At 39.1% G+C, this 16896-nt stretch overlaps 1 protein-coding gene across 1 annotated transcript in view; it reads left to right on the plus strand.

Annotated features, from left to right (window-relative positions):
- The first annotated feature begins 7721 nt into the window (after window positions 1-7721).
- Window positions 7722-16896, plus strand: part of PLG (plasminogen) — a 30874-nt gene continuing 21699 nt past the window's right edge. The window contains exons 1-7 of the mRNA XM_053461181.1: window positions 7722-7849; window positions 11207-11342; window positions 12070-12176; window positions 13143-13257; window positions 13827-13966; window positions 15822-15942; window positions 16603-16721. Of these exons, the coding sequence (XP_053317156.1) occupies window positions 7801-7849; window positions 11207-11342; window positions 12070-12176; window positions 13143-13257; window positions 13827-13966; window positions 15822-15942; window positions 16603-16721 (787 nt within the window). The 5' untranslated portion in view covers window positions 7722-7800. The remainder of the gene's footprint in view (window positions 7850-11206; window positions 11343-12069; window positions 12177-13142; window positions 13258-13826; window positions 13967-15821; window positions 15943-16602; window positions 16722-16896) is intronic.

Here is a 16896-nt window from a genome sequence, read left to right on the forward strand (position 1 = left end):
CGTGATGATTGCATTTAAGCACTATGTTCTAAGTAAACAAAAAAGACTAAAGAAGTTAACATCTACAGTACATAGAGTTACTTGTAGCATTTGCTGTGGACCAGATGGTATGTCTCAGTAAATTACCATGTTCAGACACATTATACACATATTCTTTGCAAGCTGGCAGGCAAATAAATACTTGATGTTATTTCTCACCCTAGACATTCTGTCATTTTTTGTGTTTTAAGTGGGTTGTGCTATGACAGACCATGCATTAATCAAGTTGATGTATGGGGAACACTGTGTGTTTATAAAAAAAAAAGCTGGATTTTCTGGAAGCAAAACACAAAAGGGACACAAAGACAAAAAATTTGCTCATCGTCTACTTCATGCCTTGAATTGTTTGCTTTAATGGTTTACTTTTATAGGTTATCCGAATACTTTTCTATATATAACCAGCTAATTGAAAACCAAAGGGTTATAAAACAGCTGTCATTCAAACTCTATCATCCCAACCGTGAACCACAATTTCTTACCTGTCACAGGTAAGTGGACTAGTTGAGATATTTAATAAAAGGTTAGTGACACCACACCCAACGTGATTCATAAAGTGTTAATAATCAGCTCTCTCTTAAGTATTCCTCCAATACTTTTATCAGAAACAGGTCTTCATAAATCAGGGAGCTATTATTTTTTTATATATTTGAGATAAATATAGTTGAGATGTCTAATCTATTTTATTATATTATCTCAGAGTCACATTTGACTCTGCTTTCTCCTTCATCTCTCACATGTAGTCCCTCACCAAATCCCTCTGCCTTCACCAGAAAAACATCTTCAAAATGTGCCCATTCATCACACAAGAAACAACTAAAATATAAATTCACTTCCTTGTGATATCATGTCTGTATTATTGCAAGTCCCTATATACCATGCTATCACACACACACTCATTCACAAACATTCATTCACAAACATTCAGCATAAACTACAGCATGACACCCATCACTCTCACACACTTACTAATCCACTCTCACTGAATGTTTTCCTACCTTTTCTCTGTCACTGTCACTTTTCCTCCTCCTCTTCGTTCTTCCTCTTTGCTCTTCTTCTGTGTCCTGTCCTTCCGGTGCAGTGAGTGCGGAGGCTGGTGGGTGCGGCTTCAGTGTTGTGCGCCGGGATATGACATCAAATCCCGACGCACAGCATCAGTTTCCACGTGCATCGCGAGGGAGCAGGATCGGAGGTCTGCATTAACAGACCTCCCCCTCCGTTGATTGACTTTAAGCCTGATAAAACACCAATCCCAGGCTCATACTTACACCACAAAATCAATGTTTTACATGCAAATCCTCTGACGTGGTGTACCTCATTATGTGTTTTAAATGCCCAACAGCGATGTATGTAGGGGAAACGGGCCAAGCATTGCACAAACAGTTTCATTCCCACAGACATACCATCAACTAGAAAAAAATACATACGCCTGTTGGAGAGCATTTCTGTCAGCCTGGGCACAGCGTAAGGGTTGTGAAGCTCTAAGTACTCCTAGTGCTGATGGGATCATTTTGCACCCAGAGGGAGAGAAAAATATGGGACGTCAAACAAATCTGCCGATTTAATACCCTACTCACTGGGCTCAATAGAGACAGAGAATTCATCTCCCATTACAACATTACAAATCATTAATTCTCTCACAAACATTAAATTAACTACAAACAACTATAAAACATTTGACACCTTTGTGGATATGGCATGTGTCAATTGGTTTTATGCCCCCTCTAACCAAGGAGTAAACTGACCAAAGATGCTCTGACTGAACTGTATCTATCAGTTCACTTACCCTGCGGTAGGAGTGCAAGGCCTCAGTCTCTGTCAGGTTGTAGGATAGAAGGTGAGGAACCCAGTATGCAGGCTACCTTCCTAGGATAGGGGAAGGTTGGCAGAAAAAGACAAAGTCAAATAACCGGATCCGAAGGTCAGGGAGGGAGAGAGCAGCGTAGTCCGTAAAGCAAGCCAATAGGTCGGGATAGGAGAGGTCAGGAACAGCGAATACCGAGCCAGAGGTCAGTAACTGGAATCAAATACAAAACTGCAGCATTAACTAAATATCTCCGTCAAGCACAATAACTGAGCACTGAGTGAAGCTCAGTGTCAGTTTTTAAATCCACCACCAGGGGTCGCCCCGCCCTGTGCGTGGTGCTGTTGACGCGCGTTCCCTGCCTGCTCCATTCAGGAATCCAGAAAAGGAAGGTGGGGGCGCGCGTGCGTGCGTGCGTGCCTAAACACAGTCTTCAGAGCTGGTTCACGGAGGATGGAGGTTGCGGCGGCATTGGAGCTAGTACCCGCTATCGGCGGGTACTCAGGGGAATCACTTCGCTGCGCATCCTGACAGTCTCGCTGACAGCTTCACAGCTGAGCATTGGAATATGACTTCATATTCCGGCGCTCATCATGAAGCGCCGCGACCAAGGCCTCGAGCTCGCACCACCGCAGTCAGGGCAGCGGTAGGGAGCAGAGGAGACAAAGGGGGCCGAGCGGAAGTGGATGTATTTAGGAGCGGATTTGAAACAGCAAGGTCCTTCACCAGCGCAGGACAAGATCCGAATGAGTCCCAGCAATGCAGGGTTTAACACGGATAGAATAGTCAGGATAGCCGGGTCAGTACATGAAGCAGGTAGTCATACAAGCCAAATTGGTAACCGATCCGATCAAACAAAAGTACCAAATCAGAATCCAGAGAGAGGTCAGGCAAGCAAAGGGTCCAAAATATCCGAGAAGCAGAGCTACAGCATACAAACGCAGAAAGGACCACAAAAGGGTATCAGGGCTGAACATTTCCGCATTTTTAAATCCGGCGCCAGCTCTAACCCCGCCCCCTAACCCACGTCACGGCTCCAGGCGGCCGTCCTTGCCGTGCCCCGATCCTTCCCAATGCGAGGACCACAGGCGAGCCGAGAGCCAGTAGACTGAGCCTTCGGACTTCAATGTCAGCGGACGGACACCTGACCACCTACATCGGAGACTCTGTCAAACAACACCCCGATATGTGTTCAGCAACATCTCCTGAGTACAGTGATATCCCACATGCATGGGGTCAGGTTGTTTGGAGGCTAAAAGGCCACATATGGAAATAAATTAGACATGTGGTTGTCCTTCCCCCTTTGTTAATTAGAACATTGTAGAACCCGGCCAATTCAATCAACCATTAAATCATCAATTTTTTAAAAGTAGATGCCCCATGGGCATTTAGCATGCCAGTATTTGAACTATTTCCATGTGAGAATTGTTTTAAGATAAAGTGGGAAATTATTTTTAAATTGAAAAAAAAATGTAACAATTTTTATTATTATTATTTTAATTTATTTTACTAATCACATTGTGGTTAGAAAGTTGGGCTCCATTAACTTGCATGGTTGAATGCAGTACCTGTATTTAACCTACAAGGGGAGCCAGAGCTCTCAGGAGGGTCTGGAGGGAAACTTTTTCAACTTATTTTGAGAGTGGCAAAATCTTGCAGGAGCAGTCACAGCGCGTCCTGGGGTGGGTGTTTGGTGTCTCTGAATGCCTCGCTATCGACACCATCAATGATCGCCTCCTAAACTCTTTTAAAACGCGTGTCCACTGTCATACAGTGTATGGCGGACGTTGACGCCCCGTGGAGGGGCCAGACATAGGGCCCCTGATACCGATCTCAACATCAAGGCATCACAGTAACACTGTTTGGGTGCAAAAAGTGAATCGCTTTCTGCACCTGTTTAAAGCCATGACAGTCCTGGCACGTCAATTGTCACAAACTGGATGTTAGTGCATGATGTGCTCAAACCGTCAATTGCCATCAAGGGGTTAAAGTGTTAAAGTGTACATTACTCAAATTTTTCATTAAAATGTAAGCTTTATTGGTGAAATGAATTGCAATACAGTGTGAACTTTATTGGTGAAGTCATTTACATTACAGTGTGAGCTTTATTGACAAACTGAATTACGTTAGAGAGTGAGCTTTTTTTCCCCGTCATCATTTGTACCACATGTAGCAGCCATTAAAAGCCATTTTGGTGCCTTTACAAGCCATTTTAGTGCTCCTTGATGAGGTACTGTGGGAAAGACTGTGTGTGGGAGGGTACATATCAGTGACAATAGGTCAAGTAGTCAAAAAAACAGGGGGTGGTCTCATTGTTTTTTATGGCTGTGATTGATGGGCCCAACAGCCCAACAGTTTACAAGGGGATGGGACAAGCATTAGATAAAAGTGTGCAGATTAGTGATGGGAAGTTCGGATCATTAAAGTGAATCGGATCATTTCGACTCGTTCACTGAAATGATCCGATTCATGATCCGAATCTTCGGATCACTCAGTGTGACTCACAGGAGTTACTGTTTTCCAGTAACTCCGTGCAGGCACACTAACGATTGGCCCCGCCCCTTTCATTACTCAATGAATCCTCCCCCCTGCCTACTCCAGTGATGTCAGTGAAGGCAGAGAGTCTTTCAAAGATTCGGATCTTACAGGGATCCGAATCTTACAGTGATCCGGAAACTTAACAGTTAAAGTTAACTGTAGGTGCAGTTATAGGTAAGGGGGGGGGCAAACTCAGGGGAATCTAAATCCTGGGGGCAGTGTGAACATTATTAATGTATTTATTTATAAAAGTATGGTATCAGTAATATTCTCTGTAAGATTCGAATCTCTGTAAGATTCGGATCCTTGTAAGATCCGGATCCCTGTAAGATTCGAATCATTTGAATCATTTGAATCTTCGGATCATTCGACTCTTCGGATCATTCGACTCTTCGGATCATTCGACTCTTCGGATCATTCGAATCTTTGAACGACTCTCTGACTCTATGAGTCATCGTTCCTCTGTGAATTAATGAGCTGTAACCTGACCCCAGAGTCTGTGTCTGAGTGCTCTGCAGATGACTCACAGCTCTAGGATCAGGTTACAGCTGCATGATTCACAGACTGAACCGCTACAAATGAATCGTTCAGTCTACTGAACCGATTCATCCGGATCACTAAAAAGAATCGGATCAAATGAACGATTCGTTCATGATCCGGACATCACTAGTGCAGATGCCATTTTAACTTGTGACAACAAGTTTAAGTTAACTTAGCAGAGGCTGAGATTGATACTCATTGCTCACCTACCATATTACAAGGTATTAAAAGTTTATTTTAGTGCAGAAAATGTACTGTTGTAGGGGTGATGTCTGCTGTAGTGACTACTGTAGTGTATTAGAGGGACTGCAGCAAACATTGATAAATAAGTATGAATGACAATAAATATCGGTAACAATATTTATATGTATAATTTATCATTTTGGGGAATTTTAGTCCTGCTCCATTTGCCAGTGCCTGCCTGCCCAGGCCCAGTGCTCTACTACTACTGCTGCACCTCTTTGACCGTCCTTACTCTGGGGGAACCTTTTTAAAAAAAATATATATAATATGGTGTAATTTTAGTCCTGCTCCACAAGGCAGCCTATCATCTGCCAGTGTCTGCCTGCCTGCCTGCCTGCCCAGGCCCAGTGCGCTACTACTTCTGCTGCTACTGCACCTCTTTGACTGTCTTACTTTGGGGGAACCTATTTTTTACATTTCTAGAATGAGAGGTGAGTCCAGAAGGTGTCAGGGACTTCCCCAATTGGGAACCCCCTCAAATGTCGTTCTGCATAAAAAAAGGCATGCAAGACTTTTCATTATATAACAAATGAGCCTACAACATCAAGGAAAACGTGCACATAAACTAATAAATCCTTCACTTTTGTGTTTGTCAGTGTTTAGAGATCATCAAACTCTGTCCTCCATATTCTGGTCAGACCTAACACCCATTTTTTTTCTATTATGGCCAGACATGTTAGCATTGTAAGATTCAGCAATTTCAAAAGGACAATTACATTTTTACTTTGAATTTTATCGTGCAAAAGCCTACATGTTAAAGTTTACTTCAAACAGTTTGCATAACAAACACATGTTCTCATTGTAGTAAACTTTAAAACATGTTTATTTTATTTTCCAATTGAAGCAAACATTCTACTCTGATTACATTTTAACCTCTGTACTAACACATTGATCCAAACATCTCCTCAACCCTGATTTAAACTTTGATAACTGATCCACCTAACCAATAAGCTCTCTCTGTACTTCAAACAAATGATTGTCAACATGTGGCCAACACAAAGTTTTTACGAGAAGATAATTCACATCCTCCTAATTGTTATGGCAAGCTAATTATTATTAATATTTGAAGATATATTAGTTCTGTTTAGTACCTACCTGCCCACAAACTCGTCCCCTTAATACCAATCCCCTACTTTATAGCCAAAATTAGGTTTTCTATTTTATCACCTATGGCTACATTTCAGCTTCAATACCTTAAGTAAATTGAAGAACTTAAAGTGAACTGCTTTGTGTAAAGGTTTAAGTTACTAAAAAGAGTTCCAAACCTACACTTTTTCTGTAAATCCTAAATGAATTGATATATAATACCATTTAAGGTATACTTAGATGGATAATATTTAGGAAAGTGGATCCTGAGGATTTACATTCATACCTCAGAATTCTCAGGGAATTGACGCTGAGTCTTTTTTCCCCAATATCAGGATCTCAGCGTGAGAGGGCAGATTACCATAATAATGAGAACTAAGGCTCATTATCATACCTGAGAAATTTCCGGGTGAAGCACCCGTTCAAGACCCGAAACCTCCGAGTTGCGGGGTCTTGACACGCCCCGCTCCCCGCCCATTTCCCTTGAATTAGGGGTGTTTCCAGCAGACCACCCACCAACATCAGTGGAACCACCCACCATGTCAGTGGGCAGGCTGGCCACGTCCCGCAAGGGAATTCTCCGGGTAGCCGGAGGCCAAAAGTTCCCAGGTATGCTCATTATTTTTGCTATCAGTATGTTATGGTTGATATTCCTGCTTGTATGCTCAAGTCAGGGTACTGGTAGTATATAATGCCAAATCAGAGAACCTGTATAAGAGCCATTTATCAATTAACTGCACAAAATCTTTACAATGGGTTAAATCTTTATTAATAGGTCAATATTTCAAGAGTCTAATTGTTAGCATATGTAGAAGGTTAAACAGGGAATTGGTCTTTCAGCAACAAATGCTGCTTAACACATTGCAATCTACAAGGCCTCGGTAAGGTAGTACAATCTGATTCTGGAGCCCGTGATAAAGTTTGATGAGTTCAATACTGGGGATGGTAATTATACAAGCTGGCATAAATTTTGTGACCAAAGCAACCTTTCAGCTAGTGAATTTGCCTTGGTGCACCTTACTCCCCATATGAAGCACTGTGGTGCTCTATTTTTGCAATATGCCAAGAGTTTTAGTACTTCGAATATTGACAGTTGTGTGTCTGTTTTAAGTATTAAGCACAATCTTAGAATATTACATTAGAGTGAATAATGAAATCAAACCGGATAGTAACATACTGCTCCTGCATGTTTTCTTGCAACGTTGGGCAAACCAGTCCTAGATTGAGAGCTACTCTTACTACTTGTATACATGTATATCTTTAAATCAGAATTTTGCATTTAAGCATTTTTGCAGTTGAATAGAGATTCAGAAACCATCCTCACAAAGATAAACCGTAAATAGGAGCTTGCAACACCTCCAATTCAAGGCTATGTTTGAACAATGTAAAATATAAGGTTCCACAGGTCACCTGTATAATAATTAACTGCAACTGGCAATTCTATTACTGACCAATCAGAAACAATGATCTACTTGTTTAACTGACTCTTCCTGACCATCTCCAGAAGTGCATTTAAGTTACAAGTTTTAGCTCATCTTCAAAATTCTTCTAAGATGGGCAGCAGCAATATTGCGCTCTTTCTTCTTTGTCTGATATACACAGGTATTTTTATATTTTTACTTTGCAAGTGCTCAGAACAATTTGACACATTACATATTTCTCCATGCTTCTCTATTTTGCTTTATATTTATTCATTCCAGAGAAATGTAACGCTAATGATTATCCTGCATTTATTATATGTCTAATGAAATATGTGTATGCTTTGGATATTTCCATTAGTGATATGTATGCTGTTTATTTTCTTTTTGTTTTCTCGAGATTTTCGTCTTTTGTTCTGTTTGTCTTTTTTAAGATTTAATGAACTGATTCAGAAAAAAGCTTAAATCCTGGCTGTAATCAAACATATCTGTTCATCCACCACTTAATTTGTAGGTAGTCTCATTAAATCCAAGTGTACATAATAGCAGTAATATACAGTATATCTGCTCAAGTATACAATTGGAGTAATTTTACAACACAGTATGCACAATATCAATGCATACATTCCTAACATTTCTAGATTATCTGTGTTTTAATCCCTTGCAATGGTATACAGTACAAATTTAGCATACTATCCGACCTTTATGTAGTGTTGGCTATTTAATACAATGTAAATTGTACTGTAAAAAACAAAACAAAAGATTGAAATGGATTTTGTAAAAGTAAAAAACATTATTATAGGACTAGCCCAGCAAGTTTCCCCAGCTGTGACTTAGATGGTCCAAGATAATGTGTAGTTACACACTCCAGCCACCATATGCACTTTAAGGTATATGTTTGTTGCATGGTGTCTTCTAATTTGTATGGTATCTACTTTGCAAAGGCATTGAGGATTCTACAGAATTCCCTAATATACATTTGCCCCTTCCCCAGCACTCAAGCTTTTGTCCACGCATGGACAAACTCTGGAAGAGGTTGATGGCTACCTGCTTGCAAAATCTGTGGCCTTCACTTATGCAGCAACATGTTAATAAATAACGGTTGTAGACAACCATCCTCCCTTATCTATGTATGTTTGATTTATGGTTGCCTAATATTTCCTGATGTTTCTCCAGTGCTTTAGATAAAGGAGGGGGAGTTGTAATAGAAACGATACAATAATGGAGATATAAGTATGAAATATAAGTCAACTTTCATATTGCTACTTGCCCGAACACCTCTCATTTTCCCCCATTCTCTTATTGGAGGCAAAAATCTTATTGTATATGTATTAAAGTGAGTTGGATTCCCAGGTATGCCAATAATATGTAATTCTTGTAGAAGGACACACTGCCATAATCCATCAATAACATTGTACAGCGGAATTTGATGGCGCTATATAAAACAATAAATAATAATAATAATAACTCGTTTAGCGTTAATAGCTTCATCATGGTTAGTTAACTAGTATGGAACCAATAGTCTATCTGTTCTTCCTTGGCCATCATTGCTGCCTTCCTTACACTTGGGTAACCACTATGCTTTTCAGATTTCAAATTAAACAAACCACCAGATACAACAAGGCATTAGATCAATAATGACTAGTATTTATTTTTTGGAAAACACAGGGTTTTTATGGACAAAAGACCAAATGATCTTAGGTAAATAGACACAAATTAGTTTGGTTATCATTATTCCACTTCAAAGTGGCTAAAAGATTCAAACCTGGACACATGGGACCAATTGGGAAGGCACTTATTGTCCTAATGAAATGACATACAGGTGATCATGTATTGATCTATATATAAATACACAGTAACTTATACATAAAAACATCAGTAACCTGAACAAAGCTGAGAAAATAAAACAGCAATAACTGCAAAAACGTGTATCAATAGGACAGTGTCCTGTTACAATTAAAGAGACAAAATAAAAAGATCACAAGATTATGAATTCTAAACATTTTAGATGGAAGAATGTAATGCTCCTAAGGGAAGAAAGTAAAAAATGTAAGTAAAGGAACAGTGAAATAAAACGAAAGTTCCAAAGGAACAAAGCAATTATATATGATAACCAATCAGATAGACACCAGTGTTAATTGCAAAATACTATGGGTCATGAGTTCAATGTAGGCTCATAAAGCCATGAGTCCCAGACTTTATAAAAAGATCTCTGGTAGTCATGCAATATGCAGACAACCAGGCCATCTTGATCATATCCCTTATTTTGTTTTTAATCATCAACATTACTTTTTTCCCCCATAAGAAAATGTATTTTTGAGGCCTGGGTATAAAGAACAGATATTTACTCTTTATCAACGCAACAATACTCAAATGAGGATAATGTAGTATTTGTGAGTTTAGTAGATTGTGGAGGGGCTACAAAACATTTTAGATGCATGTATCTGAGAAAATCAAAAGGGCCCCACTTAGAAATTGAGTAGAGAATGCTAGGGTAGGTTGGATTTTGAGAGGCTTGGAGGGGAGTAATTTGTGTTTCAAGTCCACTCATCTGTTTATTCTGTCAGTAGCGTGCCACTGTTGTAGTAGGAATAATTGAGCGGCATTATGATAGTATATCGATGTAATATATTTCTTCTCACCCTGGGTTTCCAATCTGCCAATATCAAGAAGTCGATGCATAGTTGTAGGAAAGTGTTGACTGGTGGCAAGTATACCATGCATGGGCAGTGGCAAACAGGACATGGGTTCAGCCAAAAAACATTTCCTGCAAACTTAGGAACTTAGGCAAGTTAAGAGGCAAGATGTCTATTTTGGAATCTGCATTTACATGGGAAGAAAATGGCAATTTAAAGTTGACACTTGTCTATCATATGCATTGAAGAACATATGAAGGCTGAAGTATCCCTTTAAGTAGATACCAATGGATAGATAAGTCATAAACAGAAAGCAAACAAGACTCCCACACATCATATGCCCATACACACAACATTGTAGCCAGTATTCTTCTGCAATCATGGAGACACACATGCAAAAATAAAACCAAAACAGCTTATATGGCAACAATATCAGAATATATCTACAAAGGTTGTCAGAACCTGAACATCAGTCCATAGGCAAATGAAAACTGGAGACAGACTCCAGATGCAAGAATAAATAATCTTTATTAAATCATATTGCTCCATCTTCAGTACAACAGAAACGCTATAGCTTCAAACATTCAAATACAACCCTGGCGCTTTTGGTCCAATTTTTGGACGAAATGCATCAGGTGTTGGTTTAGTCATGGCCCATACTTAATTAGTCAACATTTTATTTTGCATTGCAGAGGGAACCTAAACTAATTGTTTCACATACATTTTAAGTCAAGTGTCAACTATACACTGAAGGCACAGAGACTGCATTAAAATATCACGGAAAGTCTTACAAAGTATTACAAACTCTTACACCCTTTTTGACATTGTTATCTTCATTTGTTGGCGTATTTAAAATTGTGAGCCACCAGTATATTATAATAATATTTATTTTTTTATTGCTTTAGTTACAGGAGACTTATTAGAGGATTATGTGAAAACTGAAGGTGCTTGGATGCGTGGGCGGGAAAGATATTTTTATTCAACCGGAAGTGAGATAGAATGCGCTGAAAAATGTGAAAGTGAAAATAGATTCACTTGCAGGTAGGTTCTGATTAAACAGAAAATAATTTCAAATGATCAAAAATTATCTTTAGCCATCAGTATTTTTTTTAGTAATGTCTTATTTCTTATCATTTTCATGGATGATCAACAAGACTAAATAGTGTTAATTTTTAAACTGTAGTGCTATCATACAGTATGTCATATATCATATACCTAGGTCCAAACTGGAAATAAAAATCCCTTGGAAAAAATGAAATAATATCCCTATGTTAATTTTATTTCTTATAGTACAGGATCCCATCCCTCCAATGTATCTACTTTTCAGAAGATCTAGTTAGAGTCAGGCACATATCTCTTCCCAGTACTCCCACAGCATTGTTTGCGCAGGATTCTATGATGAACCCAATATACCAAATATGACGCATCTGGCACTGTTATTATGCTGGTTTTGTTACCTTTTCACAATATCATTACACTTTACTATTGTAATATGAGCCATACGTCTTTTTATTTGCATTTTCTGTCATCATACGTCACATCCTAGTGTTCTGTTCAAGTCCAAACAAAAAATCCAGCCAAGTCTGTCTGGAACCAACACTTTATCACCAAGTACATTCTGAAGTACATTTTTCTACAATTTAAAATAGTGTATTTTTTAATGGATAATTAACATTCTATTTGTACATTTACTTAATTTGTATACATGTGTGTTTTGCAACTACTTTTTCTACTGCAGTGGTTTAAATATACTTTTATATTTTCCCAGGTCATTTCTAATAAGTAAAAAAAGTCAACTTTGTGCCACTTTACCCGATAATCGCAAGTCTTCCACCATATTAAGAAGAAATGATGTAACATTCTATGAGAAAAGAAGTATGTATTCATTTTCTCCCAAAGAACTGCTAATATGGTACACATACAAATAAAATTTCTGGTTTCTCGGACTAATGAATCCCATTTGACTAGCATATATTTATTTACTAAATAAAAAGAGCTACTACTATGTGTGTAAATGAATGCATATTATACGAGTGTATACTTTTATAATAAGTTAAAATTTAAGTTTTTAACAGCATGCGCTAAGTAAACCAGGGACTATGTAGACATCAGCATGCCTGTACTCTCCTGTTTTTGCACATTTAATAGGGTAACCCATGGTGAAATGTTTAGCTTCTGTGCAAAGGTCTTATTGACTAAAGCTTTGACTTTTGCTAAAAATGTTTGTAACAAAGTACATTTAAAAATATCTTATTGAACAACTGGCATTTGGTACAACTTGTTCATAAAGTGATACAGAGAGTTGCGAATGCACACTAAACATTTTTAGCCCAACTGGGCTCTAGCAGTGTTTATATTTGTGTTTAAATGTTTGTGGTTTTCAGAAACAGTTTGATAAATATGTTATTGTACTTCTATTACCAATATGGACACTGATGTTTTTCTTGGGGTGGGGGGAACGGGTCTAACAAAAGGGGTAATTGCCTCCTGGGCTGCTGTGATTTGAAGGATTTGGCAACACTGCCTAAGGTCTTCTCCACACATTGTCACCAGAGTTTATAAAACTATAGAAAAGATTTAGACACTGACTAAATCCTTCATATGCACCTTTTATGTGCTTTCTATGAAATCCCTTTTAGTGAATGTTTGTGGGGTAGGGCTGGATAGTGCACATTTAGCCTAAAGCCTGACAAATGATGTTTGTGTCATTGTATTAGAGAGACACTTGGCTTGATGTTCCCCATGGGATGAGTAGTGGTAGGCCACCATTACTTGGATGTATTAGAGGACAACATTTCTATGAGTATTTTAAATTAAGAGATTTCTTTACTTTTTATGCAGTCTATCTTGAGGATTGTAAACGAGGAACTGGTAAGGATTACAGGGGGACAGAATCCACAACTCATTCAGGAAAGACATGCCAGGATTGGAACTCTGCTGAACCACATATACCAAAGTAGGAACCTCAAATAACATTTTAAAAATGGTTAACAAATCTAAAAAATATAATAAATGGAAATAAAGACATATCAATTCCAATGACCCCCAGTTTGTGAAAACAGACCTTTCCTCAATACTACATTGTACCGTTTTACATCATAAATAAATTAATGTACTTATAGATTAAATGAAACAATACATTTGTATAATCCTTCCCCCACCTAATATAAAAGTAACATGATCAAATATATTTTTCTGCATGATTATTCCTCCATTTATCTGTGTTCGGGGGATTTCCTGCTGTTAATTGGCTGCTTCAGGCAACCAATCAGTGGCAATAATAGTCAGACCATGGAGGATATAGGCTTCTGCAGCTGCAGGGCTGCATATTATGTGTCAGGTAAGTACTTTAATATTTTTTTTCTGTTTTTAAAAAAAATCCTATTAAAGTACTCGCAGAGTGCATTCTTCTATAGTGGGGTCTACTATTGAACTGTTCCACCAGTAACCTGTCATTTAAAAAGTTACTTTGAAAGTAGATTGTTAGCATATGTTGCATCATTTTATTGTAATTTTCATTTTTAGCATCACACCTGCAAAGTTCCCAAATGCTGGTCTAGAGGCCAATTATTGTCGTAATCCAGATGATGATGCTAATGGACCATGGTGTTATACTACGGATCCCAAAGTTAGATTTGAATATTGCAGCATTCCTCAATGTGAAGGTAAGTGAAGGTTCAAGTAGTGTTTAGCTGTACATCTTTCAGTGCCATGTTACACTTGTATCACATACGTTAAAGCAAGTTTAACTGTACATGCAAGCAGTGTATTCTGGCCTAGGGTGAGTTGGCCTGGGCCTAAGGTGGTAGTGCCCCTGCTGAAAAACCGGGGCCAGATCACCCTCTTGGGAACTCAGCCCGCGGTGTACTGCTGCTCAAAAGGCCAGTTACAGGGGAGATCTCTGTTTTCCCCTACCGGCCAGCACTGCCTCCATAGACTGCATGCCTTGAAAACATGGAGTGCTGGGACGCAAAGTACAAAGAGCTAATACTGTGCTGCACAAAGACTTCTGTTAAGGAGGGAAGTGTCACAGCTAGAAGACCAGGAGTGCAGGAACTTGATTGTGACCACCAGGGAAATATGGCAGACAGGAACACAAGGCTGGCGTCAGTACATGAAGCCGAGGTCAGGGATAGGCAAGGACACAATACCTATATAACTAGCTCCCCTCTGCAATTCGGTTGTAGACTGTTCATTAGATTCCCAAACAACAAAGAAAGAGTCAAATTAAAATTGCATATCTGTCTTTAGGAAATTATATCACATGTGCCCCACCACGCATATGTCACCTGCATGTCACCTACATGGGCAAAAACAAGAGTCCACACCTCTGGGACGGTTAATGCCATCAGATATTTAAAATAAATTATAACCAAAAAAGACAGATGAAGTTATAATTTACCTAATTTGCTTGAATATAGGCCGCACCCAAATATAGGCCGCATCCTAAAAGTTTGGTGCTAGAAAAAAATATTTTTTTAAGAAAAAATACATATTAGTGGAATGGTAAAACAGTATTTTGTCTAATGAATTAACAGGAATACATGTAATTTAACAATTTTGGTATCTATCAGTTTGTCAGCATATGTTATATACAAACAGAAAACCAATAGCCATTTTAAGGTCCCCCCTTAATTCATAATTCACCTTACTTACAGATATGCCTCTCTGCCCCAGATATGCCTCTCTGCCCCCCCAGATATGCCACTCTGACACCCCAGATATGCTTTATGCCCCCTAGAAATGCCCAACTATCCCCTAGAAATGGCCACCCCCCCAGGTATGCTTTATGCCCACTAGAAATGGCCACCTGCACCTTAGATATGCTTTATGCCCCCTAGAAGTGCCACTCTGCCCCCTGATATCCCACTCTGCTTCCTAGAAGTGCCACTCCCCAGACATAGGAATGCACCCCAAGACTCCTTGGTGTATAGCGGGCCAGCCGGTGGACGTCTGTGCGATATGCTAACAACCTCCGCTGCCGGCACTTCAACGACAGAGACGCACCAGCTGAAGTGCCGGCAGCGGAGGCTGTCTACGTGCATCACCGCAGTTGGTGAACCTCTGCGCGATACGCGTAGGCAACCTCCGCTGCCGGCACTTCTATGGTGGAGTACCGGCGTGACATAACCTTCCGGTGCTCCACCATAGAAGTGCCGGCAGCGGAGGTTGTCTACGCGTATCGTTCCGGCAGCGGAGGTCATCACGCAGACGTCCACGCCGGAGAGAAGGATCCAGGTCCCCTGCAGCGCTGCAGGGGATCTGGATCCTAACCCTGGATCCTAACCCTGCTGCTACGGTTTAAAGACCTAAAGTGAGGGGGGAAAAAGTGCGGGCTATATTTGGGCCAATAAGGTATTTTAAAAATATATTTTGATAGTAGTGTATCAAAAAACATGCCTACTGTTGGTTTTTGGTATGGGAAAAACAATATTTTTAAGAAAGCATTCTTCCAATATTGAATATCTTGTAACTAAGTATTAGAATGATATGTTTATTGTGAAATCATTAATTTTCCAGAGGAGTGCATCCATTGCAGTGGAGAAAACTACAGAGGCACGATATCAAAGACTGAATCTGGTATTGACTGTCAACACTGGGACCAGCAAACCCCTCATACTCATGGTTATACTCCTTCAAAGTAAGCTAAAAATGGCACTGCTTTACATATTGCTTATTGGTTAAATAGGCAATATTACACTACTACACAAAAGGCATTTAAAAAACCGTGCCAATATGTATTAACTAAATGTAGAAAATAATAGTGACCTTTAGAGCCAGTTAGGAAAGTTAGAAGATGAGGCTCAGGATGCTGCTTCATTCCTTCAATGCCTTTTTGGTGTAGAACCAAACATGGTTGTGAACATTTTTTGCTAATACCATGGTAGTGAAGCAGGGTATTAAGGCAACATTTGTGAAAGCATATTTATAATAACTTGTCTATTGATGAATATTCTGAAACCCAATGATCTTTTTCAGATAATGAAGTAAGAAAATGAATATAGCCATATCAGCCCAAGAGAAAATATAGAGTCTATAGACAAAGTTGATAACTGCTTTTGTTGATAACTGGCCAGCAAAGACCACAGTGTAAATTTAATAAGGTTTTGATACCTAAGAGATCTCATTTCCAGATCTAAGGTTCTGATGTTTTTTCCATATTGGCCCAATAAAAGGTATCCGAGATCAGAGTCAATGTTACATTACATTTACAATTACACAACTTATTACACAATGACAAAGGTAGTTCCCTAGCTGTTGTTTACGGCATTTATGACTAATGCACTTGTTTTTTGTTCAGCATGCCAGAAAAGAATCTTATCAAGAATTATTGTCGTAATCCAGATGGAGAACCCCGGCCTTGGTGCTTGACTACAAACCCCAGCAAGCGGTGGGAATTTTGTAATATTCCACGCTGTAGTAAGTTTTAAAGCTAGTCATTGTATCACTTTCTATTATTTATCACTTAATCATGGTGGTTAGTATCATTGTTCTCCATTTTTTTTCCACTAAATAGCCTATATTAAAATGAAATAAAAAAATAAAAGTTTCAAAAAGTTTCTAACATCTGTGATGCCATTCATTATGCTGTTCT

This window comes from Spea bombifrons, chromosome 3, assembly GCF_027358695.1.
Source record: "Spea bombifrons isolate aSpeBom1 chromosome 3, aSpeBom1.2.pri, whole genome shotgun sequence".
Lineage (NCBI taxonomy): Eukaryota > Metazoa > Chordata > Amphibia > Anura > Pelobatidae > Spea > Spea bombifrons.